The following is a 26,053-nucleotide window of genomic DNA, read 5'->3' on the forward strand; positions in this document are numbered from 1 at the left end:
TCTGTTGATGAAAATTAGGTTTTGCCTTTTTCTTATATCTCTTCTTTGTTTTAGACAAGGAGTTGTTCTTATAGGTTGATGAAGGATTAAGCTCTCTCAACATCTTTCAAAATTTCCATTTTGTCGTGAAAAGACAGGTGTCGGTGATCAAGATTGCCATTTTCGATGAGCTTCCGGAGTCGCTGCATTTTTCATTCGGCTTTGGGGTAGAGTCGATTTTGTGTTTGATCAATTCAAAATAGGATAATGTTTCAACGGTGGAGTCTTCATAATCGCCTTCAAAACGAGTAGACCTTACGAGGGCTTCGACATTCTGTGATTTGCTGTCTAGGTCACACGAGGGATAATCTGGAGAAATCTCAATCTCCTCTGACTTCTCATCTTGCTCTTGATCTTCTTATTTGTTGTATTCTTTCGCAGAATTAATGGGATGGGGATAGGGAGAATCATTGTTTTCTTCCATGGAAACTTTTCAGAACTTCAACTCATTTCCTCATGAGCGGATCGTGCCCATAGAAACATAGGTAAAGGCCCTCAAATAGGGCTCACCTACAAAACCCCCAAAAACCCTAGCCAGAAACCTAGCAGCAACCTGTTAACTTACCAACTTCTCCAAAAGCTTAAGCTATTGGAGAAAGGTGTTATTTATCTTTTATACTTTAACACTCCCCCGCACGTGTGACCCACTTGGCAACACGTGGCACACATGTGGTCCCACTTTTGGGTTGACCATCGCATGAGGATTTTTGCTATCCGGGAGGTTTGAACTCGAGAGCTTTTGGAGAAGTTGGTAAGTTAACATGGTATCAGAGCCAAAGGTCTCGAGTTCAAACCTCCCGGATAGCAAAAATCATCATTCGATGGTCAACCTAAAAGTGGGACCTCATGTGTGCCACGTGTTGCCAAGTGGGTCACACGTGCGGGGGAGTGTTAAAGTATAAAAGATAAATAACGCCTTTCTCCAACAGCTTAACAGAGCCAAAGGTCTCGAGTTCAAACCTCCCAGATAGCAAAAATCCACATGCGATGGTCGGCTCAAAGTGGGACCACATGTTCCACGTGTTTGCCAAGTGGGCCACACGTACGGGGGAGTGTTAAAGTATAAAAGATAAATAACGCCTTTCTCCAACAGCTTAAGCTTTTGAAGAAGTTGGTAAGTTAACACGACCCTTATTGAAGAACCCTAATATTGAAGAAACAAGGAAAATAACAATATGACTCCAAACAAAATAAATCAGAACAAACCCTAACCTGTCCGTATCAAAGGGTGTGTCTTCGCCATCGAAAAAGAGAGCATAGGTTTAGGGTAGAAAGCTTGTTGAGTAACTGGTTGTTTCACAAATATCCCTCTTTGTTGCCCTCTTGTACCTCTTAAACCCTCTCTGTCTCTAACCTCCCCTCTGCCAGACCCTCTCTCCTCTTCTCTCTCTTTTTTTTGTCCCTTTCCATTGTCTTTTATTTCTCTCTCCATCACTTGCCCGAAATCCACTCCCATTTCAAGCAGAGAAGCATTGTTAGATCTCCAAAATCCAAGAGAGAGACTTGTGCTCGAAATGGGAGTGGATTTCGTGGGAGAGACGGGGGAGAAATAAAATTTTTGTCAGAAATTTTTTTGTCCCAGGGAGTTTTAATCCCAACAGCGAAAAGTCAACGGGATTTGCTAGGTTTTTTTTTCCTACAATTCCTAACATTCCCGCCAAAATTTAGGGGTGTCATTACCAAATACGGGAAGGGAGGAGAGAGAGGGAAGAGAGAGAAAGAGAGAGGAAATCATTCCCCATGAAAGAAAAAGAGGTGACAAGGAGTCCACGTCACCACAAAAGCAATCATTACAAGAGTGGGATTAAAAAAAATTCTAGTGCTATAAGGCAACTAAACATGGGATGGGATGGAAATTTTACAAAAAACTTCCTAGGACCAAAATTTTACTGGCAACCAAACAGAGCTTGGAATTTGGATTTTGAGAACCAGTTCTGGAGTCTATCAGGAAATGTTTGGAAAGAAAAATAATTCTAAAATTTCTTGGGCCGTCTCTTTTGGATTTTGAGAACCAATTCTGAATAATGGACTCCAATTCCAATAATCAATTTTGAAATGAGAAATTATACGGTGGAAGCCAGTGCATGCCCGTGCAACACCAAAAAGCAGATCCGAGGGTTAGGATCATCCTATGTAGAAGATTTTATGGGTACACCCTATCTACATAAGGCCCCAACAAATGAACGGTTTAGATCATCAAATTATAAAAGGAACTTTGCATAAATGAAACATTTTCTATCTTTCCATTTGAAACCCTAGCCCTAATTTCTCTATCCTTTTCTCCTTGATTATTTCGTCGGAGGAAAACAAAACTTCTACCATCCTCTTCCAAACCCTAACCCTAGCTCTCTATGAAGTCATAAATAAACCCTAGCCTTTTCAAACCCTAAATCTAGACAGAAAACCCTTAGATCTTCCTTCTTTCCATTTAAAATCCTAGCCCTTCAATCCTCTTCGAAACCCTAAGCCTAGGCTCTCTCTTTCTTTCTCTGTTCTTTTCAGTAAACCCTAACCCTAGCCTTGGTAGATGTCGTCTTCATCGGGTCAGCCTCAATTTCGTTACACGCAGACCCCTTCAAAGGTTCTGCACCTCCGTAATCTGCCATGGGAGTGCACGGAAGAAGAACTCATCGAGCTATGCAAGCCGTTTGGTAAAATCGTAAATACCAAATGCAACGTGGGCGCTAATCGAAATCAGGCATTTGTTGAATTCGTGAGCGTCTTTTCCTTCATTCTTTTTTTTTTTAGGTTTTAATGTAATTTGTTTAATTCTAGCTTGTTGTTGATTTAGGGTTTTTTGGTTTTTTTTAGCTGGGTCCTGATTTTTTTAGGTTTTCTGAATTGGCATCTGCCTTTAGTTGCTTGTAGTCTTGTTCGCCAGCTATACGTATCCTAGCAGTTGAATTTAGGGTTTTAATGTAATTTGTTTAATGCGGGCTCGTTGATTTAGGGTTTTTGGGATCTTTTAGCTGGCTTTTGATTAAAAATGTTTCTGAATTGGAATCTGGTTTTAGTTGCCTGTGCACACGTTCACGACCTATGCGTATCCTAGAAGTTGAATTTAGGGTTTTAATGTAATTTGTTTAGTGCGACCTCTTTGATTTAGGGTTTTTGGGGTCTTTTAGCTGGGTCCTGGTTAATGCTGTTTCTGAATTGGAATATGCCTTTAGTTGCTTGTATGTATGTTCGTGAGTTATAAGTATCTTAGAAGTTCGCGCGAAAATGGCTTGAATGGATGCTTCTAATGTAATTTGTTTAATTTGAGCTCGTTGATTTAGGGGTTTTGGGATTATTAAGCTGGGGCCTGATTAAAACTCTTTCTGAATTGGATTCTGCTCTTGGTTGCTTCTACGTATGATGATGCATGATTCTTCTTTTGACCCTAGTTGCAAATTTCATTTTGTTTTGCCCGAAATGGGCGAAAACTTTTCGGTTGCGGCTGAAAACCAGAACGAAATGGGTATAAATACCGTTTCGTTATGGATTTCGGTGGATTTCGGAAATGTCTTTACTGTCCTTTATGTCCATTTACTTGAGATTTACATGTAAATAATGGAATGCCTCCCATTTGGATTCATTAAAAATGGTTTCAAGAACCAATTCTAAAAGGATAAAAAAGTTAACTTTCCAGTTCTAGTACAAAATTAAAAAAGGTCAAGCCGGGTCAAAAACCTGAACTTTCAAACGATTGGGAATTTTTTCAATTTTAAAAATTCATAAATTCTATCATGTCTAAACATTATTAAATCCCAATAGTCCGGTATAAAAATCTCATAATTTGGTCTCTAAAATATTTTCATCTTGTCTGGTCAACACATAGGTCAACACAGACATTCTAGCTAATAGTGATTTTCTTTAAGTAAATGTTGGATTTTTTACATATTTGGTTCATTTAATTGTTATGTTTTTCTAACAATTTCTGTTTTTGGATTTTTTCCATATTTTAAGTCTTAAAATTTTTTTTCCTCGTCGTAGTGGAATGAAAAGTTTCGACTAAAATCGGAACGAAATGAACGAAATGACAGAGACAAAATTTACAACTATGCTTTTGACCTATTGGAATACGTTAGCTTGCTTAGGGGTGCAACTCTGGTTGATTTTTAGCAATTCGGGTTGAGCTTCCCTTAAAATCGGTCAGGTTCAGGTTGATTCCAATTCTTTTTTATTTATTTATTTTTATCAAAAGCTCAACCCGACCTAACCCAAGTTGCAAAGCTTGCTTCGAGGGAAGCCAAACTTCCAATAAAACTAAGAACTGTTATTTATCCTCCCTTTGTTATTGATAAGCATCCCTTTTAAATACAAAAAACGTCATCCCACGTTTTAACAGTTACATGAATATTAGCGTGGCTAAAAGATTTGGAACAATGAGATAAATTAGGAAGACTAACAGAAACCACATCTCCAAGGACTCAAATAAAACAATAAAAAAGCCTAAAAACTAGGAGATTTAGTCGTGCTGAGATTTCGCAGCAGTTATTGGATTGTCTGCATCCCGCACATATCAAATTATGTTCCTGAGCTATACATATCTTAGAAGCTCGCTAAAAAAATGGCTTGAATTTAGGGTTGTTGGTGCAGTATGCATGGCTTAAGGTTTAAGTAGTGTCTTCGTGCGAATTTTAGGTATGGCTTTCTGAATAAGAACTGGCTGATTTACTGTTAGTGGGATCTTATACCTAGACCTGGCAAAAAGTGACCCGGACCCGCGGGTCCACCCGTAAATTACGGGTCCGGGTCACCAATCAGTGACCCGTTTGAAATTGACCCGTGGGTCCACCCGGCCCGTCAAAACTGGGCCGGGCCGGGCCGGGTGGACCTGCAGGTGCCCGTAGAGAAGTGCAGAAGGTTTTATTTTGGAACTTTTTTTCCCGTAATTGTCATAACTTTTACTTTTTCTATGTATTTTTTTCCGTCATTGTCATAACTTTACATTTTTCTATGTAATTTTTTCCGTAATTGTCATATTTTAGAACATCTTTTCGGTTTTTTTCCCTTAATTTTTCTACTTTGGTTCCATTTTTCGGTAATTTCTCATTTAAAACTTAGCACCCCATGATTATTATTTATTGCTAGCCACCTTTTCACAAATCGTACTTCTGCAAATCTTTGTAGTTTGAACCACGCGACAATACAACAAATCTCTCAAACAGTCAACATAAATGGTTGGCGAAGGTGGCTAGCAAATCCCTCTACAAATAAAAAAAATCTTAAAAAATATGTCAAATATCCGGGTGGCCCGCGGGTCGACCCGGCCCGTACGGGCAGGGTCCGTGTCCAAGCTTAGTGACATGTAAAATTTTCCGGGTCATTTTTGACCCGGACCCGTATGGGCCGGGTCAAAATTGGCCTGGCCCGCCCGTTTGCCAGGTCTACTTATACCAGCTGTCAAGCTTGAAACTGCTTTTGAGTTTATTCTCTCTCTCTCTCTCTCTCTCTCTCTCTCACACACACACACACACACACACGCACACTCACACTAATCTGTCGTAGATATGTTTTCTTGGATAATAAACCTTTTGCAAGTTCCTTTTTTGTTTTGAAGCAGAACTTCTGTGAATTTTCGTAAATTGAGTTTTCCAAGATTATCTGTTTTGATGTATAAATGTTTTAGCTGGTGGACAATGATGGGAATAATTTCTTTAAGGTTGTTCAATCTGAGAAGTATGATTTTTTCATATGGTTCAGGTCCCTTACCTTAATGTTATATCACATGTAACATGACATTGTGATCATGAGTCACGACCTTGATCCCACTTGACTTGGGTTCGAGTTGCTGTGTTTGTGTTCATCTCATCATCTTTTTGCCCAATATTGAACACTTAGAAACCATTGTTGTTGGAAACACCTTGGGTGGGTGGGAAACTCGTTTCCTTGGAAACGTGTTTCGAAAATGTTTCCGGAACATGACAAAAAGATTGGGGAAACGTTTCTGAAATATGTGGGAAACATATAGAAAACTTACGTGCGATTTTTCAATGCGTTTCACATCCGATTTTCTATTGCTTCCCTATTTCTCATTTCCCCTCTATTTCCCCCTGGTAACTATGCTTTAAACTTGATTTGGACTCGATTATGATGATGACGATCCGGTCCTTGGTTCGCTCCAAACTCTGTTCGAACTCAAAACTTCTCTCTCTCATAGACTTTTTAAACATTTTTGCTGATATCTGATCCTTATGTTTTGTGCAAAATTGATCAAAGCCTTTTAAGTGCTCAATCAAGTTAGTTATTTTTTAGCAAGAAACTGTCTTACTATGCTGGCTGCAATCTTGATCACAGAGACCTGACTTGGATTTTTTTGTGTGTATTTGATTGAGCTTTTGAATACTAATTTTTTTTCTTTTTCTTCCATCCTGATCATACCGAGAACTTATTGGCAAACAACTAGCCAGCTTTGGTTATTCAACATGAAATTCACCCTAGATTGGTTATAATATATATATTTTTTTGGGTAGACCGAAAACAACTTGGGTAGAAACAGTGAGGAAAGACTTGAGGGCTAGGAACATAACAGAGAACATGACCTTGGATAGGATAGAATGAAAGAAAATGATCCATGTAGACGAACCCAACTAGTGTCAGGATTAAACTTAGTCAATTTGAACCGGGTAGGTCCGTTCACTTTCTTCATGAAAATTTTCTAAAGGATTCATTAGCCGACCCCAACTAGTTTGGGACACAGGCTTAGTTGAGTTGAGAAGGGGAGATTGGCTATAATATATTATATATATAAATATGTATTTCTTGCTTCTAATAATAATAGCGTAGCCTGTGTGAGTAAACCACACATCAACTATTATTTTCTTTCGTATACAGGGAGAACACCATGTTACCTGGATATGCCTTGTATAGATGCAGCACGAAGATACCATAGTTTTAAAACTCCCATGTCGTTGTCGACTCTGACGAGTTGACTCCCTTTTATCTCCGCTTTCTTGTCTGAATCCACATTTTGCTACAAAGTTAATCAAAATTCCTTTGATCGTCTTGATTTATGTCCGTGCCAACAAAGTATTCATCCATGTCACAACTCACAACCGATTACTTGATCACGCCGTGATGAGGTCACTAGGGCTTGCGCTGGCGACATTTTGGCCCGCATCTCTTTTTTGAAACACTGGAAGATACGTTAGGTATGGCTTTGAGTTTCAAGTTGAAGTGTTGTGCCTTTATATATTGAATGATGCCAAGGAAACTTTATTAAGAAAAAAAAAACAAGAAACAAGTATGAGGTCATTTTGAAAAAGATGAAACTATGGTCTATCTGTAATCACTTCATGGCGTTGATGTAATTATTCATGTGTGTGTGTGTATTTATATATATATATATATATATATATATATAGAGAGAGAGAGAGAGAGAGAGAGAGAGAGAGAGAGAGAGAGAGAGAGAGAGAGAGAGAACGGTTTCTACACACATGTGTAGATAAGTTATCTACACACTAGCTTAAAATACAGTGGAGGCCCACATTGTTTGGGTGATCCAAACCATTTATTTGATTGGCCCTCACATAGATAGGCAGTCCACAAAAAATCAGCTCCATAGGATCATCCTAACCCTTCGAACCGTGGAGGCAAAAAATGGACAAATTTGTGAATGTTTATACACGTCCATTTTACCTCCACAAATCGTAGGGCTGGGATGATCCTATGGAGCTGATTTTTTATGGACACCCTATCTATGTGAGGGCCAATCAAATGAATGGTTTGGATCACCCAAACAATATGCTGCCCACTGTATTTTAAGCTAGTGTGTAGATAACTTGTCTACACGTGTGTAGAAACCGTTTTCTCATATATATATATATATATATATTGTAATTCACATATGCATATATTGTAATCTACATTTTTCTCTATCCATTCACATGATAACAGTTGAAATGTGCACTTCATTTTTTAAATTTTTGGTGGAAAAATGGGTTTGGTAGATAGAACTAAAAGATAAGTCTTTACTATCATGCTACATTAAAGTTTTAAAATCGTTTTGGTAGAATTAAAAGAGGTGACCATGATTACCTAAATTAGAGCATCGAATTTCGCCATGGTACCCATTTTTGAAGCATACTTATCATATGCTTCCTAGGTGGATGTGGGTAGCTCGCTTCAGAAGCTAGATTCTTCTCGCTTTCCAAAGTTAGGAGAAACGTGCTTCATACATGCTTCCTCTGAATTGAGGGTATGTTTCCTAATTATTATTTTTCCGAAAAGTGTGTTTCCCCCCTCTTGATAATGCCAGAGGAGTGTATTTCAAACTTAAATAAAACTAATCTTAAGTTTCTAATAAAGCTTTTTTTTCGTAGGTAAGATGGGATTGAACCCCCGACCTCTAGGTCAAAGAACAAAGCTTTGACCATTGAGCTAGAGGCTCAATCCCAAGTTTCAAATAAAAACTTGTGCATCATTTTCCAAAAAATCATTGTTAAACCTACATGAATAAAAACTTGTAATTTCGATCAGCTGTAAAGTTCTATTTACTAGTTGTAATTCTAACCTACATTAACCCTTCCTCTCCTACTATAAGCCTATCGCTTTTTATGCTCCTTGTTTGCTTCCAATGGGGCTTATTACATACTTCGTGTTGAGTTTCGGTGATGCTTCCCACATGTTTTTTCTTTACTTACATCTTCTCGCTTCCTGCATTTAACTGAGTGACTAACTATCTTGAAGATTGGCAGTTTTGGTGTTCGTTTTCCTTTTTTTTAGTTCACCGGGGCCATCAATTTTTTTGCTTTTTCTTCCAATTCAAGGAGTCTTTTTTGAGGAAACCAGTGATTTTTGGGTGAATCTCTGCAAGATCGTTTGGCAGTAAATTAACATCAGGGAACTGACTCGGTATAAGGTTGAGGCAATATGTACATGGTACTGAGTGTCATTGTCTTGACAATTAGTGGTTCCTGTGTTTCTTTTATTTAATGACTTGTCTACGTGGATGATTATTTAAAGTTTACCTTGTTGATTATCAAATAGTCGAGGCTTTGAAGACATTACAGATTTTCTTGGATGCTTTTTGGCCGATTTTCTTGGTGGTTAATCCCATTGTTGAAATCCTGCCTTTACAATATATATATATTTTTTGTCATCTCTCTGTCTACTTGATCATTTCTCTTCTATTATGTTTATTCACCGTTCTCTTCATTAGTATTGCCAAATCTGTCCTCAGAAAGATCCTAGAGAAAGCATCAGTTCTCTTCACATGTAAATGTTCCCTTCTTTGCATCAACTAATCTCCTTTTTCCCCTCACTTGTTGTATTTTCATCGCTTCAGCTACCATCTGTCCCCCCTCCCCCTCACAAATATCCCCATGTTGACACGTTTCTTTCATATTATTGATCTATTTCTAATTGTTTCCATTGATTCATTCAACTAATCCAGTTGAGTTGGCAGACCCTTCTTCGACTTCTGACTCTTAAAGCATGGTTTTGAACATTCATACAATATGCTATTAGAAAATATGTTTCTGCATGAAAAGTTATAAAATCTATAACTATTGAGGAGTATCTAACATTCAAATGAAAAAAAAAAACACTCTTGAGGAATATCCATAAAAGAAAGTAAAGTTACTATTAATGCCCAGTTTTTATTACTACACGTCCAAGTCCAGTTTCTATTAATACTGCAAATGAAGAAATTGATTCAGTGGATTTAATAATGCACCGGAAAGTTCCTTTGCCGATCTGCTATCTACTGTTTTGCTTATTTCTGAATAAATCTGTTACAGCTAAAAAAATGCCATTCCTCTCCCTATGTTTGCAATGGTATGCTAGCTATCATCTGATGTCATAAATACATAAATTTTTAATTATTCTTTTCGCCTCACTTCCCGTTAAAGAGGGTTTTGTTATGTTATTTGGTTGATACAGTATAATTTGGTCTTATTTTGACTTCATTTCTCACCCACTGTTGACGTCATCGCATTTATTGTCAGGAATGTAGAGTTAAGCTGTTCTTATGACAAGTACTTATTATCATGTTTGAGCAAGTAAAATGCCTGAACTTAGTCTTTGAATCTTAGTTTGAAGCTTATTCATGTGCCTTCAATTAATTCATACCTTGATGGACTCTAACCTCTTCTCATTTGCAGGTGGACCTTAACCAAGCCATTTCAATGGTTTCATATTATGCTTCTTCATCTGAGGCGGCACAGGTTCGTGGGAAAACTGTTTATATACAATATTCAAATAGACATGAAATTGTCAACAATAAGAGCACTGGAGATGTTGCTGGAAATGTTTTGCTGGTGACCATTGAGGGTGTTGAGGCTGGTGATGTCAGCATAGACGTCATTCACTTGGTAAGCTCTTTGTATTTGAATTAATTTGTTATATTTTCAAATGAAAAATATTCTGTTTAAGTCCGACTTTTTGGATTGATCCAAATGTATGCAAATGAAGATCTATGGGAATATCTTTTTAATGAGGATTGCTAGATTCACAAGCGCCCTTGCAGAAAAAGGGGGTAAAGGGCTCCCCTATCGGTCATTTCCCATTCAAGACCGTATGATCCTAATTTTCTGTGCCATCTTAAATGGGAATCAACCAACGGGGGCCCTCTTTACCCCCTTTTCTGCAAGGGCTCCTGTGAGTCTAGCATTCCCCCTTTTTAATTTATGTTAGTTTTGTGGGACACAGGTGGTCTTTTCTCAATAATATGACTTCTGGTTGACATACTCTTCATGGATCAGCAGGTCCATGTTAACACGGAGAAATCCTCGTTGTCAGCCTACTGCATTGGGAGAAATACCACGTCTGTTTTGCTTATCTCTTTCTTTTGAACATTCTCTTCTAATCCCTTTGCACTTATATCGTATTAATGGTATTTCTTATAACCTATCTTGATACGTCATTCTTAATTCAATTGTGGGACACATACCTGCATGAAAGCTGTTTTTTGAGATTAACCACCTTGGTGTTCACTAAATCACTTAATCTTGGACTATGCATCTTGTAGTTTTCTGTTGGACATTTATGGGTATTACCATCAGTGAAAAATTTGTCTTAAAGTTCTGTTGACTTTCACTTTAATTAGCTTTGGAGATAGCCCCCATATTAGATTATATGAATCTTGTTTGATGTTAAATATCATATATGATTATGTTTTATCTCATTCAAATCTGTTTTATTTGGAGGCAGATTGTAAATAAGATCCCAAGCAACATTTGTTTTTTAAGCCTAGTGAACTTTCTATCATGCCTTGATTGTTTGATGAATTCTTACTACATGTCCTCTTATATCATATATATGATTGTTGATGGTGTTGTTATCATTCCTTTAGTGTGCACTTATCTAATTCTATTTTGTTTCAGGTGTTTTCTGCCTTTGGATTTGTGCACAAAATTGCTACCTTTGAAAAGGCTGCTGGTTTTCAGGTCATATATCTATCATATATCGATAAGCATATTTTTTATGTGAGATCGTTATACTAACTTATGCAGTTTTGTATATATTGCAATTCTGAAATGGTAAATATATTATACTTTTGGCAGGCACTAATCCAGTTTAGTGATTCTGAAACTGCCTCTTCAGCACGGAATGCTTTGGATGGGAGAAGTATTCCTAGGTGAGCAAAACAATAAATTATTTCTTCTTTTTTATGGCATTTCCTCGTAACATTGCCATTGGTCTCACTTTTTATAGGTACCTGATTGATGAACTTAAATTTTCAGGTACTTACTTCCAGAGCATGTTAACACATGCCACTTGCGTATCTCATTTTCTGCTCATACTGATTTGAATATCAAGTTTCAATCACATCGCAGCAGGTATTAACCAGCTCATGAAGCTTTAATATGTATACCCATTTTTTTTTTCTTTTTGAAAATGTTTAATATGTACACCCATATATATAGAGGAAAGTGTTCCTGCGCTGCAGCGCAGGGGGCTCCCTGTGCTTTAGTGGCTTATAAAGCCACCCATTCGTCATTTTTGTGGACCCGCAAAGGTGGACCCGCTATATGAACCAATGGGAGGCTTTATAAGCCACTCAAGCGCAGGAGCGCTTTTCTCATATATATATATATATATATATATATGTGTGTGTGTGTGTGTGTGTGTGTGTGTGTATCTTGTATTAACACACACACATACATCTATTGTATTAGATCATGCTTTTTTATTGGAGCTTCCTTTCCCTCTTGTAATTATTAATCTCAGTTGTAGCAACTGTAGCTGATGTAAGATGGCCAACTGACGCGCGCGAGAGTGGGGGGTTGTTCTTGAATTCTTGAATTTTTGTAAAGGTATAAAGAAACGGTTCAATGTAGTCAAAGATTTGATAAAGAATATGTAAAGAATGCAGAGAAAGGGTAAAGATTGATAAAGATTAGTTATAGGGGTGGAAAGATTGATAAAAAATTGGTTCTTGAGCGCTTGAGTTGAGTGATTTATAAGTGGTGTGAGGGACGAGATTGTGGGTTGGTTTGGGTTTTAAAGGTTATGGAAAGGAGAAAGAGGAAGATGGAAAGGGGAAAAGGGAAGGTGAATGAGGGGAAAGTGAAAGGCAGTGTGAAAATGAGAAAATGGAAGGTGGATAAAGGGTGTGTTCTAAGGGTTTAAGGCCGGATATGGATTGATGGATTAAGGTGGTGGTGATCGGTGGTAACTTAGAAAACAAAGAAAAATAGAGAATAATGGAGGAGAGAAGAAGAAGAAGAAGATAGAAAGGAAACGGTTTAGGGATAGAAAATGACTTGACATCACACCAGGGCTCTCATGGGCATCACACCATAGGATCCAAGGTATCACACCCGAAGGCAATAAGGCATCACACCAAATCAAAGTAAAAAATCAAATTTATTTATCTTCCATCATAAGAAACAAAGCCATAGGCAACACACACACATATATTCAAAATACTTCTCACGATATTCATGATTAGGGAAGAAGTAGGACTCCTATAGCTCACCCAAATCAAGTGGTAAACCTCAATTTCTATCCTGCCCAGGACTCGTATAAGACTTTTCATGGACCTTCCTTCTTAAAATAAACCTCCTAAGCCTACTATGACTCACAAACCAAGTTACTCCTAAATAAAAAAAATATACTAGCCTACTTTAAGTCCCACAAATACAAGGATGCCCTTATGTTGCAAAGTGGGCCATAGTAATTACTTAAGTGACATGATGTCACGTTATGTCATATGGGCCCTTGTGGTCACTTAAAACTTAAGTGAATTAGCAAGATGAATGACTTACCGTGCCCTTGTCATTTAAGATTTTAGTTATACACTTGTGGGCCCCATTTTAAAAATGTTCAACTTAAATATACCAAGTGATATTGGTTGGAAAAGACTGTGGTACCCCTCTTATAACTTAAGGGACTTAATAGACACCTGAATGGCACATAAAAATTTGAATATGAGCCCTAGGATGTTCCCCATCATACTTCCCCACTTGAAAAGATTTGAACGCGTCAAATATAATTATCAGCATCATGGTTGGGACTTCCTCTACCTTTATCTTCGTGCGTATCCTCGAATGATGATTCATCCATTTTTTAGAGATCCTTTTGGCTTGCATCGTTGTCCCAACTTAGCTCAATTTAAATCCCAACTAGAGAAGCATCTCACCAATTGAGGAAGCTCCTTGATGGAGTCGTACCGCCAAGCTAGAAAAGAGTCGTACTTCTCTAGAAATGAAAGATCAGAGCTATTGCAAAAATAAAATTAAAGTTTCCTCCCTTTGAGCAGATGTCACATTCTCTGTAGAAATCCTACTTCAACATGTCGAATCCAAGTTTTGCTCTGATACCAACAATGTAAGACAATCTACTGACAGGAGTTTCTTGAATTCTTGAAAAATTTCTTAACTTCTTAAAAAGGTTTAAAGAAAGGTTCAAGAAAGTTAAAGATTTTACAACTGCTCTAACAACAATGCTTTGATGTAAATTGAGATCAGCAGTTATCATCTGTTGTAGGAGTTTATGGTTCCCATTTTGAAAGGGTTTATATGAGGGTGTTGCTTCTTTAATACATCTATATGGACATTTCTAGATTATGGATTTATAGTCTTGCCATTCGGGTGATCACCTTGACAGCTTTCAAATATTGCTGCATCAACTTTGTGTTCTTGAAGTAGTGTCAACTCTAAATACTATTAACAGACTAAATTACTTTTTCCATGAATTCTTTGAGGGAGCAGTTCTTGACAAAAGGGACGGGTGCTACTTTTATTTCACTAATTCCAAAGATTGAAGGGGCGTCAAAAGTATCGGATTTTCATCCGATTAGTTTGGTGGGCAGCCTGTACAAAGTTCTTGCCAAGGTTTTGGCGGATCGCCTCAAAGTGGTTTTACCATCAATTATTTCGGACTGTCAAAGTGCTTTCATAAGTAACAGACAAATTCTTGATTGTTCTTTGATAGCTAATGAAGCTATCGATTATTACAGAAGGAATGGGGAAGGAGGGATTCTCTGCAAGCTTGATATGGAGAAGGCCTATGACAGGGTGGACTGGGGAGCTTTAGATTATCTGCTGGGTAGAATGGGCTTTGGTGGCCGCTGGAGATGGTGGATCCGAAACTGTTTAGCGTCTGCTTGGTTCTCTGTGCTGATCAACGGCTCCGCCAAAGGATTTTTCAAATCATCTAGAGGTTTGAGGCAGGGAGACCCATTGTCTCCTTTTCTTTTTGTGATAGTAGCAGAATCCCTTTGTAGATTGATGAAAAAAGGGAGTGAGTTGGGTCTCTTCGAAGGGTTTCTAATAGGCAACAATAGGGTCGAAGTATCGATTCTTCAATTTGCAGACGATACTCTCCTGTTTTGCCCTCCGGTTGTCTCCCAGATTCTAAATCTGAAAGCAATCTTAAGGTGTTATGAGATGGTTTCGGGTCAAAGATCTAATTTCGTGAAATCCAGGCTGTACGCAATCAAGGTTCCCGAGTGTGACGCTTCCTCCTTTGCAGGTATCCTGGGTTGTGCCTTCGACTTTCTACCAGCTTCGTATCTTGGCCTTCCGCTCGGAGTGGGAAGACCAAACAAAAATTTATGGATCCCCATTATTCACAGAATTGAGCGGAGATTGGAAACCTGGAAGCGCAACTTGGTATCCAAAGGTGGTAGGCTGGTTCTCCTAAAGGCAGTTTTATCAAATATTCCGATATATTTTCTTTCTCTTTTTAAATGTCCTGTGAGTGTAGCTCAGAGAATTGAGCAAATCCAGAGAAGATTTTTGTGGGGAGGATCCGGTTCTTCAAAAGGGATTCCTTTGGTTAAATGGAGTGCGGTTTGTCTCCCTATAAAGAATGGAGGATTGGGTCTTAGGAGGGTTCAAGGTTTTAACAAGGCTCTATTGGGAAAGTGGCTTTGGAGGTTTGGCGAAGAACAGTCGTCCTTGTGGGTTAGAGTTATTGGAAGTAAGTATGGGTTCTTGAAAGGAAACTGGTGCTCCTCTGACAATTATAAATTCAAAGGCGTCTCGGTATGGAGGGATATTTTGCAGGAGGAGGCTCTTTTTTCGAAAGGCATTCGTTTCAAGGTCTATGTGGGGGATAGGATTCGTTTTTGGCTGGATCCTTGGTGCTCGGCTGCGCTTCTCAAGGAGCTTTTCCCTGAGTTATTTATGGTGTCGTCTCAGAAAGGAGCTTGGGTCAAGGACTGCTTTGAAAGAGTGAATGCGAAAGTGGTCTGGACTCCCAAGTTTAGAAGAGCCTTTTTTGATAGAGAATTAAATTCTCTCCAAGAATTCCTATCTCTATTAGAAGCTTGCTATATTAAGAAAGCGGGTGCTGATAGACGAGTTTGGATTTGGAGCCCTTCTGGTCTATTTTCAGTTAAATCTTTTTACCATCACATGCTTTTTAGTATAGCGGAGCCTTTGTCTTCCACAATTTGAAAATTCTTGTGTCCACCGAGAGTTGCTTTCTTTGGGTGGTCAGTTTGCAATGGTCGTATTCAGACAATGGATTTTTTGAGGAAGCGTGGAATGTATTTGGTAGATCACTGTCCTCTCTGCTTATCTGAAGGCGAATCAATAGATCACCTTTTCATTTATTCTAAGGTAGCTAGAGTCATTTGGGGTCTCATTTTCGCTCGCTTTGGGGTCTGCTGGGTCCCATCCAAAACCTTGGCCGACTTCATTAGGAGTTGGGAGTGGAATCCTTGGAGAAAGAAAGGCCGGATTCTCTGGAAGATGTGCCTTCTGGCGTCGTAGTGGTTCTTGTGGAAAGAGAGGAATGCGCGGGTCTTTGAAGGAGTGGCAAGGTCTCCCTATTGGATTTATGTAAAGCTGATAGCTGCTGTTATATCTTGGGCTCGGAGCCTCCCTTTGTTTCGTTTTGTTTCAGCTTTCGACCTTTGGGAATGATGGGCAATCATCTGTAAGGAAAGGGGTCAGCAAAGTGAAAATCTTCCAATCCTGGTCTCCTCCTTCAGATGGGCAATTGAAGCTTAACTTCGATGGTTCGTCTCTTGGGAACCCTGGAGAAGCAGGAATTGAGGGTTTATGTAACAATGTCAAGGGGGTAGTTCTTTGGGCTTACTCGGGTCCTATTGGAGTAGCGAACTCAAATGAAGCAGAGGTCAGAGCAGCCCATTGCGGGATCAAATATTTGGCTAGCTCGGCTTTTGACAAAATTATTGTGGAAGGGGATTCCTTAAATGTAATTCGCTGACTTTCGGGTGAGGCAATCCCTCCTTAGAGATTTTTGCCGCTTTTCGAGGAGATCGAGGATCTGGTTCAAGGTTCTTCTATTGTGTTTGACCATGTTAGGAGATCAGCCAATGCTGAAGCAGATTCTCTAGCTAGGGGAGGTGTTTTTAGGGCAGGTTTAGAGTGGTTTGATTATCTTCCTCCTTGACTTATTGTAATTTCTTCTCTTCTCTTTGTTTCTCTTCAGGACCATCTCGGTTCTATTTTAATATAAATCTGCCTTATTCAAAAAAAAAAGAAGACTAAATTACTTTTTTCACTTCTTCGGCTACATATACCTGTACGTACATATTTAGACTTGGTTTCATACTGTTTCCATTTCTGTGATACTTTGTGCTACATTCAAGATGCTAACATAAATTTTATTTACAGTTCACATTGTAATTTACATGCTGCAATCTCTTTTCTCCGTTGTGCAGGGATTACACAAATCCTTACCTCCCTGTCAACCCTTCTGCAATTGAAGGAACTGTACAAGTAAGATTTTGTATGAATATTAATGTCATCTGCATTTTCCATGCTTTTTTTAAATACTTCTAATCAGCAACTATTTGCAGCCTGTTTTAGGTCCTGATGGGAACAAAAAAGAACTTGATAGCAATGTTCTTCTTGCTTCCATTGAGAACATGCAGTATGCAGTCACAGTGGATGTTCTTCACACGGTAAAACCAATTTCATTCATAGTTTCCTTGTACTGGCACCTCTGTTTTTTTTTTGAATGGTGTTCCTTGTACTAGCACCTTGCTGTCAGGAACTCTATTGCATCCTTACATTAACTTGGATTTTTATATTTCAGGTGTTCTCAGCGTTTGGTACGGTCCAGAAAATTGCAATGTTTGAGAAGAATGGTGGGATGCAAGCACTAATTCAGTATCCTGGTATGGAAATAACATCTCTGTTGTCTTGTTTCCCATTTCACGATATTTGTTTGCTGTACCAGCAACCAAAATTTTGATTTCGATTAAATTTTATTCTTAGCTGATCTTTTTTCGCCTCTGATGTATGAGCTGGTAATTTTTGGCACTGATCCAGTCGGATCCCATACATGTGCTCCATATAACCATACATTTTAGACTCCAACTCCAAAGAGGTATTTTCTATTTCACACACAGACACACACACACACACACACACACACACACACACATCTGAATGCTCATTAAATCTTGAAAAAATGTTCAAGCCACTTGCAAACATATTTATATGGCTTACAGATAAAAAAAAAAGAAGGGCGCCTAGTGCACGAGGCTCCCGCCATTGCAGGGTCTAGGGAGGGCTAGATGTACGAGTCCAAACATATTTATATGGCTTACAGATATTATGGAAATTAGTCAATTTCAGTTTCAAAATACTGGGTGGGTGGGGTCGTGGACAGTCTTTAGGAGGTATGTCAAGAAGTACGAGTCCATGGACTTTCTCTGTTTTATTATGTTTTTAGAATTTGTTTGTGTATATTCTTTTGAGGTTGATACGGAACCTGTACTTTGGGTACTTGTACTCTTTCTTGGTTAGATCTTTCCTGTACCTTGTTCGACAGAAGCCCCCCTTTCTCCTTTTAGAAATTTGTGAAGTGCCCCAGCTTTATTTTTCTTGGAAGTTGGGCATCGAGATTATACTGCTCTTTCTGATCTAATTGCATGGAGGAATCAGTAATATTATCTTCATCCACTGGAAGGTGGCGGCCTAGGTGTCGTTCTCTATTTTAAAATGTTTTCAAGCCCCTTAGGTATTTCTGGCATTGGCTTTTAGATTTATATCTTGTGTGGGAAAAAGGGTGCTTTGGAGATGAGGGAAGGTTTAGTGGAGATCTTTGTACAGTTTTGTGAAGATTATGGAAAGAAAGGAAAGAGAGAATTTTTGATTTGGGGCTGAAGTTGGTTTATTTATGTTAAAACCCATATTTTGAAGGTTTTAGTGTTAGGATCTCTAGTATTTTACAAATAGTCCTTCCTTAGTTTAGTAAATCTTATGTTTCTTTGATTTTCTTATTAGAAGCACAGTCTGATTAGAACCCTAATTGGACGATTACTTTGAGGTTATGTATACGGTAAATGTATTTGGGGCTGCAGTTTGAAGAAATTTTTATATATGTTTTGGAACAAGAGACAAAAGAAGTTTGTGCGCAGTTTTTTTTTTTTTTTCTGTTTGAAGATTTTCTTTTCGGCGGTTGTCTTAGGCCCTGTTTGGATTGTAGGAATTTTCTGGAAAAGTTTGGAAAAGAAAACCTTCTCCAAAATTTCTTACTTTTCCCTTCTTTGATGACAAATGAAAAAATTTCTTAGAAACTTTTTCCATGAGAAATGTTTTTCTTGCAATCCAAACAGGGCCGAGAAGAAAATCCAATACTCGGATGATTTTTGTTGTAAATTTTCTACAGATTTAAAGGTTTTGATCCACAGTTGTAATCAACTGAGATCTGATTTGTTTCCTCTGCTGGGATCTTTATTCTACTGAAGGTTAGTTGCTGTGAATTACTACTTATATAGTTATATTTTATTACTTATCCGAATTACAAAATGATTGTACTAGGGCTTAATTACTAATTAATTAATGCAAGCAGGATGCATTATATGCACTTTTCACATCAAATCTCTAAAAAATGTGCTAAGCCACACAAACATGTACCCTCGAAGCGCTTGTACAAAATGATTATACCAGGGCTTATAATTAGATTAATTTAAAAACCAAAAGTTTTACAAGAAAAGCCAGTTATATTTTACCCCTTGACTCATGATTCATAGTTTTAGACTTTTATTATCATTTTTATTATAATTTGGAGCGTCAATTGTAGATTTGTTCTACATCATTATGTCAATCATTCATAGAGACTGATCGGGAGCATTAAGTTATTCATAATAACATTGGATTCCATTGAAAAGAAATGTGGAGAATCTCCATTGAAGACCTATTTCAGAAAGTATTATTCTAGGCCATAGTAATTTGATATTAACTGGTCAAACTGCTTCACATTGATATCGATGAGAGCCCTCGTGGTAATTTTGGCCCATTGAATTTTTTTTTGAGGGTATCAGCGCGTCGGACCACCATTGGCTTTATGAACTATAGCAAAGTGTTAGTTCTTGCACTTCCTGTTGGCCTATGCATTTTTAATTCCCTTTGGGCTGAGGTGTGTTCATCAATTGACTTCTCTTGGGATTTATTAGCTGATCTGCTCCACTGGAGGTTTGAGAATTTCGTTGTTGAGATAGTTTTCACTAGGGAGTTATCTCCCAAAATTTCTCACATCACTCCTTGAGTTAATGATGGGACATTTTCTAGTAATTTTGCGCACTCGTTTTGATAGGTACCTTTCTATTGTAAATTTCTCTCATTGTCTCTTATAGGTCCAAATCATCTGTCATCCTCCAATGAGGAATTTAAAATGCACGGCCCCAGTATTTCAAAACAAAGGTGTGAATGTCAGTTTCCCTTTTATTTCTAAAAAATAAGTTTTCCGTGGACCTCCGAGGCGGAGCCTTGTGGTCTCACTATATTTTCTCATTTGGGTTGGGTGTCAGGTCTTGAGCCATGGCACCATGGACGGTTGGGGTCAACATCTTGAAATTTTTATTTTTCACTGAAAAGTAAAAGAATAAAAAGAAGAAGAAAACTAGAATCTAAGCACAAACTTTTAAAACTATACCTAGCATTTCATGTAAACTTTTTGGTTTTCTAACGACACTCATATTCACACTGGATGCCACATACTTTAATAGCATGGACTGTTAAAGTTAAACATGAGATTTCATTTAAAAGTCTTTTGGTTTCCCAACTCTTATTATATTCACGCCGCCTGCCACGCTATTCAAGGCATTGATTGTTATAAGTATATCTGGCTTTTCTTGTAAAACTTCTGGTTTTTAAATTTATCTAATTATAAGCCCTGGTATAATCATTTTGTACATGCGCTTTGAGGGTACATGTTTGTGTGGCTTAGCACATTTTTTAGAGATTTGGCGTGAAAAGTGCATATAATGCATCCTGCTTGCATTAATTAATTAGTAATTAATGACTCAGATGGTCTGTGTGAATTTTCAGGTCTTAAGAAACTGCTGGCTTCTTCTGGGCTTTCAATCTTGAACTCGGGTCGGGTTCAACCTGAAAAAGAGTCGGGTTGAGTTCGGGTCAGGTTCGGGTTGAGGGTTTAGGCAACCAACCCGAGTTCAACCTGACATTTTTTTATGAATTTTTTTTCCTAAGATTAAAAATTCAGGTCGGGTCGGGTCGAACTCGTCGGGTTGGAAATCGGGTCGGTTTGGATTCGGGTTGGGAAAAGGGTTCTTCGGGTCGGGTCGGGTCGGGTTGGCCTCAACCCGACCCGAGTTGCACCCCTACGTAAAAGGCTTCCGTGTGAATGATTATTGCCTTCCATGACTAAAATGCTCCCTCCAAAGGTTTCAAAACTTTCCTTCATTGGTTCTTTAGGCACCTTCCATTTTATAAATTATTTGGTATGTTGATTACTATTATGGTTGCATTCATTGCGTTTATATTTTACCTTCAAAGATTAGTAGTGTAGAGAAGTTGTTTTAGATCCAAAATAAATGCAGTTTTTCTTATCCAGTTTTCAACATGAATACATGATTGGATAAATCAGGTCCTGAGATTGAGGGATGATGATATGATATTATTTTATTGTGCTTGATGTGGTTTTATGCTATCGTTTTTTTAGGGAGGGAGTGTGTGGGAGTTTAGGAGGAGGGTATTTGGTGGTGTGGGAGCCCTTGATTCCTGTCTATACTGGCCTTTCAGCCCCTAGTCTAAGGCTTGAAGCCTACTGAAATGCTCATAATTGGAGTGGTTCTATGCTATCTTTATCTTGGCCCTTTATTGTTGTCTTCGTGGTGTGAAATCATTAACGCCTTTATGAAATTTTTATGAAATTTTAGAATTAGCGGCTGGCTTACAGTTTTTTGTGCCTTGTTTTCTCCCTTATGTATTCTTAGAATTTGCTACATTTTGATTTCTGCCTTTATTCACATTTTCATCACTTTAATAGGTTGAGTGGTTTGATTTCAGCAAATTAACCAATCATTTGATTTGTGCGCTTCAGATGTGACGACTGCCGCAGTTGCAAAAGAAGCTTTAGAAGGACACTGCATCTATGATGGTGGCTATTGTAAGCTTCATCTGTCATACTCTCGTCATACTGATCTCAATGTTAAGGTATAAATGTGAGTTTTTTAATTATACCCATGCAAAAAGAAAACCAAAAAAAAGAAAGAAAGAAAGAAGTTAAAACGGCTTTAGAAGAAAACAATGTCGATTACCGACCCAGAAAAAATGAAAACAATTTGTCAATCAATGTATGATTCCTGACTCATTTTCCTTGTTTCCATACTAAAGTTTTTCTTTAAATTGATTAACTATATGTTTCTTTCAGGCCCATACTGACAGAAGCAGAGACTACACAATCCCAGAGTCGGGTTTGCTCCCAATGCAACAACCTTCGGCTATGCCACGCACTGCTTGGCAGAATCCTCAGGCTCCTTCCATGTTTGGTGGGCCCGGTAGTGAGTATGCGGCCAATATTCATCCACAACTTCCCGATGGACAAATGGCAGCGTGGGATCCAAGCATCCAAGCAGGAAGAGCGACATTTGTTTCGGTTCCGAGCACTTTCCCTGGTCAAGCTTTCGGACCATCATCCGCTCCCCCGTATTCCACTTCAGGGACTCGGCCAGAGCCTGGTATGGATTCTCATCGGATGCCACAGTATGGTCATCAACAAAATGCTCGGCCCGGTGGGCCACGACCCTCAGGTCAGCCTTCTGATTATTATGTACAATAAGCTGCATTTTCTCGCTGCGTCTTTTTTAGACATGCCAAGGCCATCAATCTCCAATGCCTTCTCCAGTAATTCGCTTTGGCTCTTCCTCTTAAATCTGTGTAGTTTTGTGGTTGTGTTTTTTTGAGGATGCTACATGCCCTCTGAACTGAAACTTGTCATCTTCTTTTACTTTTCAACCTTTCAAGTCCCAATTGTGGTAGAACTTAAATCTCATTTGTTTATCATATATAAGTGGGTCTCTTTTGTTCCTTCCTGCATCTGTTTCTCTTTCAATTAGACTAGTGAAAAAATGACCTAGAGTGAGTTGGGGCTTAGATATAAGTTGCATGGCAATGCCTAACAGAAATTCAAAACAGCCCTATTTGTTGAAGTGAATGTGTAACAGGGGCTTGTTTTGATACTGGCAGCCCTTCTTTATTTTCTACGTCTCCCATTATCCGGTTTAATTCTCAGTAAAACCATCAGCAACCAATTAGGGAAGTTTACAACAGTGAGGGATGCTATATTGAAACAAAGGGAGGAGGGTGGATACCACTTTTATTCATGGTGACCTTAACGGCTTCATTGGGTTTGAGTGTATTTGAAAACTAAAGTATGTTTCTTGCACCTTGTCTGCAATTTATTTGGCTTGAATGGGAATATTATACCTATTTCAAGGAAGATATATTGAAGAAACTTGTAGGTGTCCCAGCAAAACAATTCCTACATGACCTTCAAGGCCTAGGGGAGCTTCCTTCAAATCCAAAAAAATTAAGCACAATGTAAACAAAGAAGTGACCCAACTAGAAAACATTTGAAGGCCTAGCGCCTCTTTGGAAACCACTAGCATCCACTTGTAGGACCAGTAAGTGGCATATTTGCCTACTTAGGCATTCAACCATAATAAAGGACTAAAATATTTCTGAAACTAAATAGCATGGAAATAAAAATCTTAAAAACTAAATAACTGGAAATGAATTCCTAAAAAGTCCTAACGGGCAAATATGCAAACTTATTAAGCCTATAATTCCCATAATTCTTAGTCATGTTCCCTATCGGAGAGGTACCTTTTCAAGTGTTTTTTGAATCTTCTACTGAGCCTAGGTCATGATCAACCATTTCAAATCGGATGTTCTGAAGGCTTGGATTTAAGGAAGAGGGAGAGAAGTGTCCCCAAGGGAAATGAAACAAAAAGTGGGGCAATGAAAATTGTTTTTTTCCATTTTGAGTAGGGATTTTAAATAGGAGTTGATAGCAAAAAGGCAGTTCGTTTTGAAGATTTTTTTCAAAGGAAATCCCGTTTTGGAAGTGTTTTACTTAATAAATATTATGAAGATATCCTTACTAATATGCATAATAAACCAAAAATTTATGGGCGCTGATATTCCTCCCCCCGCCCCCTTGTAAGCTATCCCCCCGCCTCCCCCCCTTTAACGGCTGGCTAATGTTAGGATTTAACGAATATGTCACTTTCCCACCATTTGACCTCTCTCTCTCTCTCTCTCACTCTCTCCACAAACACACAACAGGAACAGTTGGTGGGGCCCATCAGAAACCGTTGGTGGAATAATGGGCCCATCTTTGAACAACGCAGGCCCCGCCCATCCCACACCATAGGATAATCCAAACCGTCCATTTGATGGGCCATAAACGTAAATAGGTTGCGCCCCAAAATATCATTTCCATAGGCTGATCCTAGCCCTCCGATCTAAATAGAAACTACATCTTATGCAACCTCTATAGATTGTAAGGCTGTGATCATCCTATGGAAATGATTTTTGGGGCACAACCTATTTACATTGTGGCCCATCAAATGAATGGTTTGGATCATTCTACGGAGTTGGTCATAAAGTAACATTAAGGCCCGTCCAGAACATAGGACGATCCAAGCCGTCCATGGTAGGCCCAATCGTAGGCCCCACCGATATTTTTCAAATTGAAGCGTACTGTCCACAACATAGGATGATCCAAGCCGTCCATGGTTTGGATCATCCTATGGTGTGGTTCGTACCAATTTAGGCCCCACTCATATTTTTGAAAATGAAGTGTATCGTCGAGACCATAGGATGATCCGAGCCGTCCATTTGATGGGCCATAACGTAAGTGGGTTGTGCCCCAAAAATCATTTCCGTAGGATGATCACAACCCTACAATCTATAGAGGTTGCATAAGATGTAGTTTCTATTTAGATCGGAGGGCTAGGATCAGCCTATGGAAATAATATTTTGGGATGCAACCTATTTACGTTTACGGCCCATCAAATGGACGGTTTGGATTATCCTATGGTGTGGTATGGGCAGGGCCTACTACGTTGTTCAAAGATGGGCCCACCATTCCACCAACCGTTTCTGTTGGGCCCACCAACTGTTCCTGTTGTGTGTGGAGGGAGAGAGAGAGAGAGAGAGAGAGGTCAATCGGGGCGGGGGGGGGGGGAGATATATGATAAACAAAAATGTGAATGGCAGTTTCATACATGATCACCATCTATTCATATCTCGGACGCTCCATCGGATTTTTGTGGCTACATCTGGATCATGATCTGAAATAGTTGGCCTTTAGGATATGGATCCAACAGACACTTGGATCCCGCTGCAGTGCCAAATACTTTTTCTTCTCAAACAAATGCTTGTTGCTTGGCAAGATTCTAACTTTTCTCTCTATGTGTTGATCTAAGCCATTTTCTTCTAAACTTCTCATTGGCCTAGATATATTAATGGGGACAATGATCAGAATACCCTTGCTCTTTGCCAAACAAGTCATTGCACCTCATCCTAGGACTATATTTACCCTTAAGGCAATGTTTGGCAGCCATGATTTTTTTCTTCTTCAATGGAATATTAGTTTATCAAGTGGTGGGAGAGGGGCAAGGATGGTGGGAATGGGAGATTATTGAGATGGTATGAATGAGGGTGAGAATTGGCTGCAAAAATAAGGAAACAAATAACACTAGAGTTTTTATTTTCCCATTTTTCGGCCACTTCACATCATCTCCTCACTCATTCCCTCCCACTCTCCCACTCTCCCTACCCCTTTCAAAGCTCTTGGTAAGCTAATATTCTCGGAAAAAAATTTCATAGTTGCCAACCATGGCCTTAAGTTTCCATCCTTCTATAAATACACCTAGCCTTCCTCAATTTGAAGTGTCTTGTATTCAAGTTTTAGGCTTAGTAATACCCTGCGTGATTCCATTAGAATTATCTTCAGTAGATCATTTAAGATCTGGCCAACTACCATTGTGCTAGTTTTTTTTGAATGACTCAAAATATTTATTATTGTAATAATGTCTAGTAAGAACTACCAATGTGTTAGGTTTTGTGGCAATCTAAACCCTAAACTCTAAACCTATGGCATTGGTTGCTCTTACCAGACATTATTACATTAGTAAATATTTTGAGTCATTCCAAAAATACTAGAAATGGGTCCAACATGGAAATCTCACCTACCCAATAGTGTGAAGGAAAGAAACCACAGATGCATGATACTCATGTAGGTGTGAAAATGACGATTCAGAACTATCATTCTCCTCTTCCCTTCATTCAATTTCTCTATGGTGTGGCTTCTAGTGTGCATTTGGATTGCGCTAATCATACACTGG

General features: G+C 38.7%; 1 protein-coding gene across 3 annotated transcripts; it reads left to right on the forward strand.

Annotated features, from left to right (window-relative positions):
* The first annotated feature begins 2,267 nt into the window (after nt 1–2,267).
* Nucleotides 2,268–22,736, forward strand: PTB1 (polypyrimidine tract-binding protein 1). Of its 3 annotated transcripts, XM_077368029.1 has the most exons (11): nt 2,269–2,752; nt 10,128–10,337; nt 10,728–10,789; nt 11,318–11,411; nt 11,529–11,602; nt 11,709–11,804; nt 17,108–17,165; nt 17,246–17,350; nt 17,485–17,566; nt 21,742–21,854; nt 22,072–22,736. In XM_077368029.1, the coding sequence occupies exons 1-11, from the start codon at nt 2,567–2,569 to the stop codon at nt 22,477–22,479; spliced, it is 1,488 nt and encodes a 495-aa protein (XP_077224144.1). In that variant the 5' UTR covers nt 2,269–2,566; the 3' UTR covers nt 22,480–22,736. The 3 variants fall into 3 exon arrangements, with proteins under 3 accessions (XP_077224143.1, XP_077224144.1, XP_077224142.1); XM_077368028.1 differs by lacking the exon at nt 10,728–10,789 and having other exon boundaries at nt 2,268–2,752; nt 11,349–11,411; nt 21,742–21,807; nt 22,072–22,215; XM_077368027.1 differs by lacking the exon at nt 10,728–10,789 and having other exon boundaries at nt 11,349–11,411.
* The last annotated feature ends 3,317 nt before the right edge of the window (nt 22,737–26,053 follow it).

The sequence above is a fragment of the Tasmannia lanceolata genome, unplaced genomic scaffold (assembly GCF_043159265.1).
Source record: "Tasmannia lanceolata isolate RefF3 unplaced genomic scaffold, GAP_Taslan_0.1 ptg000025l, whole genome shotgun sequence".
Classification (NCBI taxonomy): domain Eukaryota; kingdom Viridiplantae; phylum Streptophyta; class Magnoliopsida; order Canellales; family Winteraceae; genus Tasmannia; species Tasmannia lanceolata.

Excerpts from the sequence above, each read along its gene's own strand:
- PTB1 (XM_077368029.1), top strand. The coding sequence starts at position 2,567 with ATGTCGTCTTCATCGGGTCAGCCTCAATTTCGTTACACGCAGACCCCT. Across the intron at positions 2,753-10,127 it reads ATCAGGCATTTGTTGAATTC|GTGGACCTTAACCAAGCCAT; the intron begins GTGAGCGTCTTT and ends TCTCATTTGCAG. Across the intron at positions 11,412-11,528 it reads AAAAGGCTGCTGGTTTTCAG|GCACTAATCCAGTTTAGTGA; the intron begins GTCATATATCTA and ends TACTTTTGGCAG.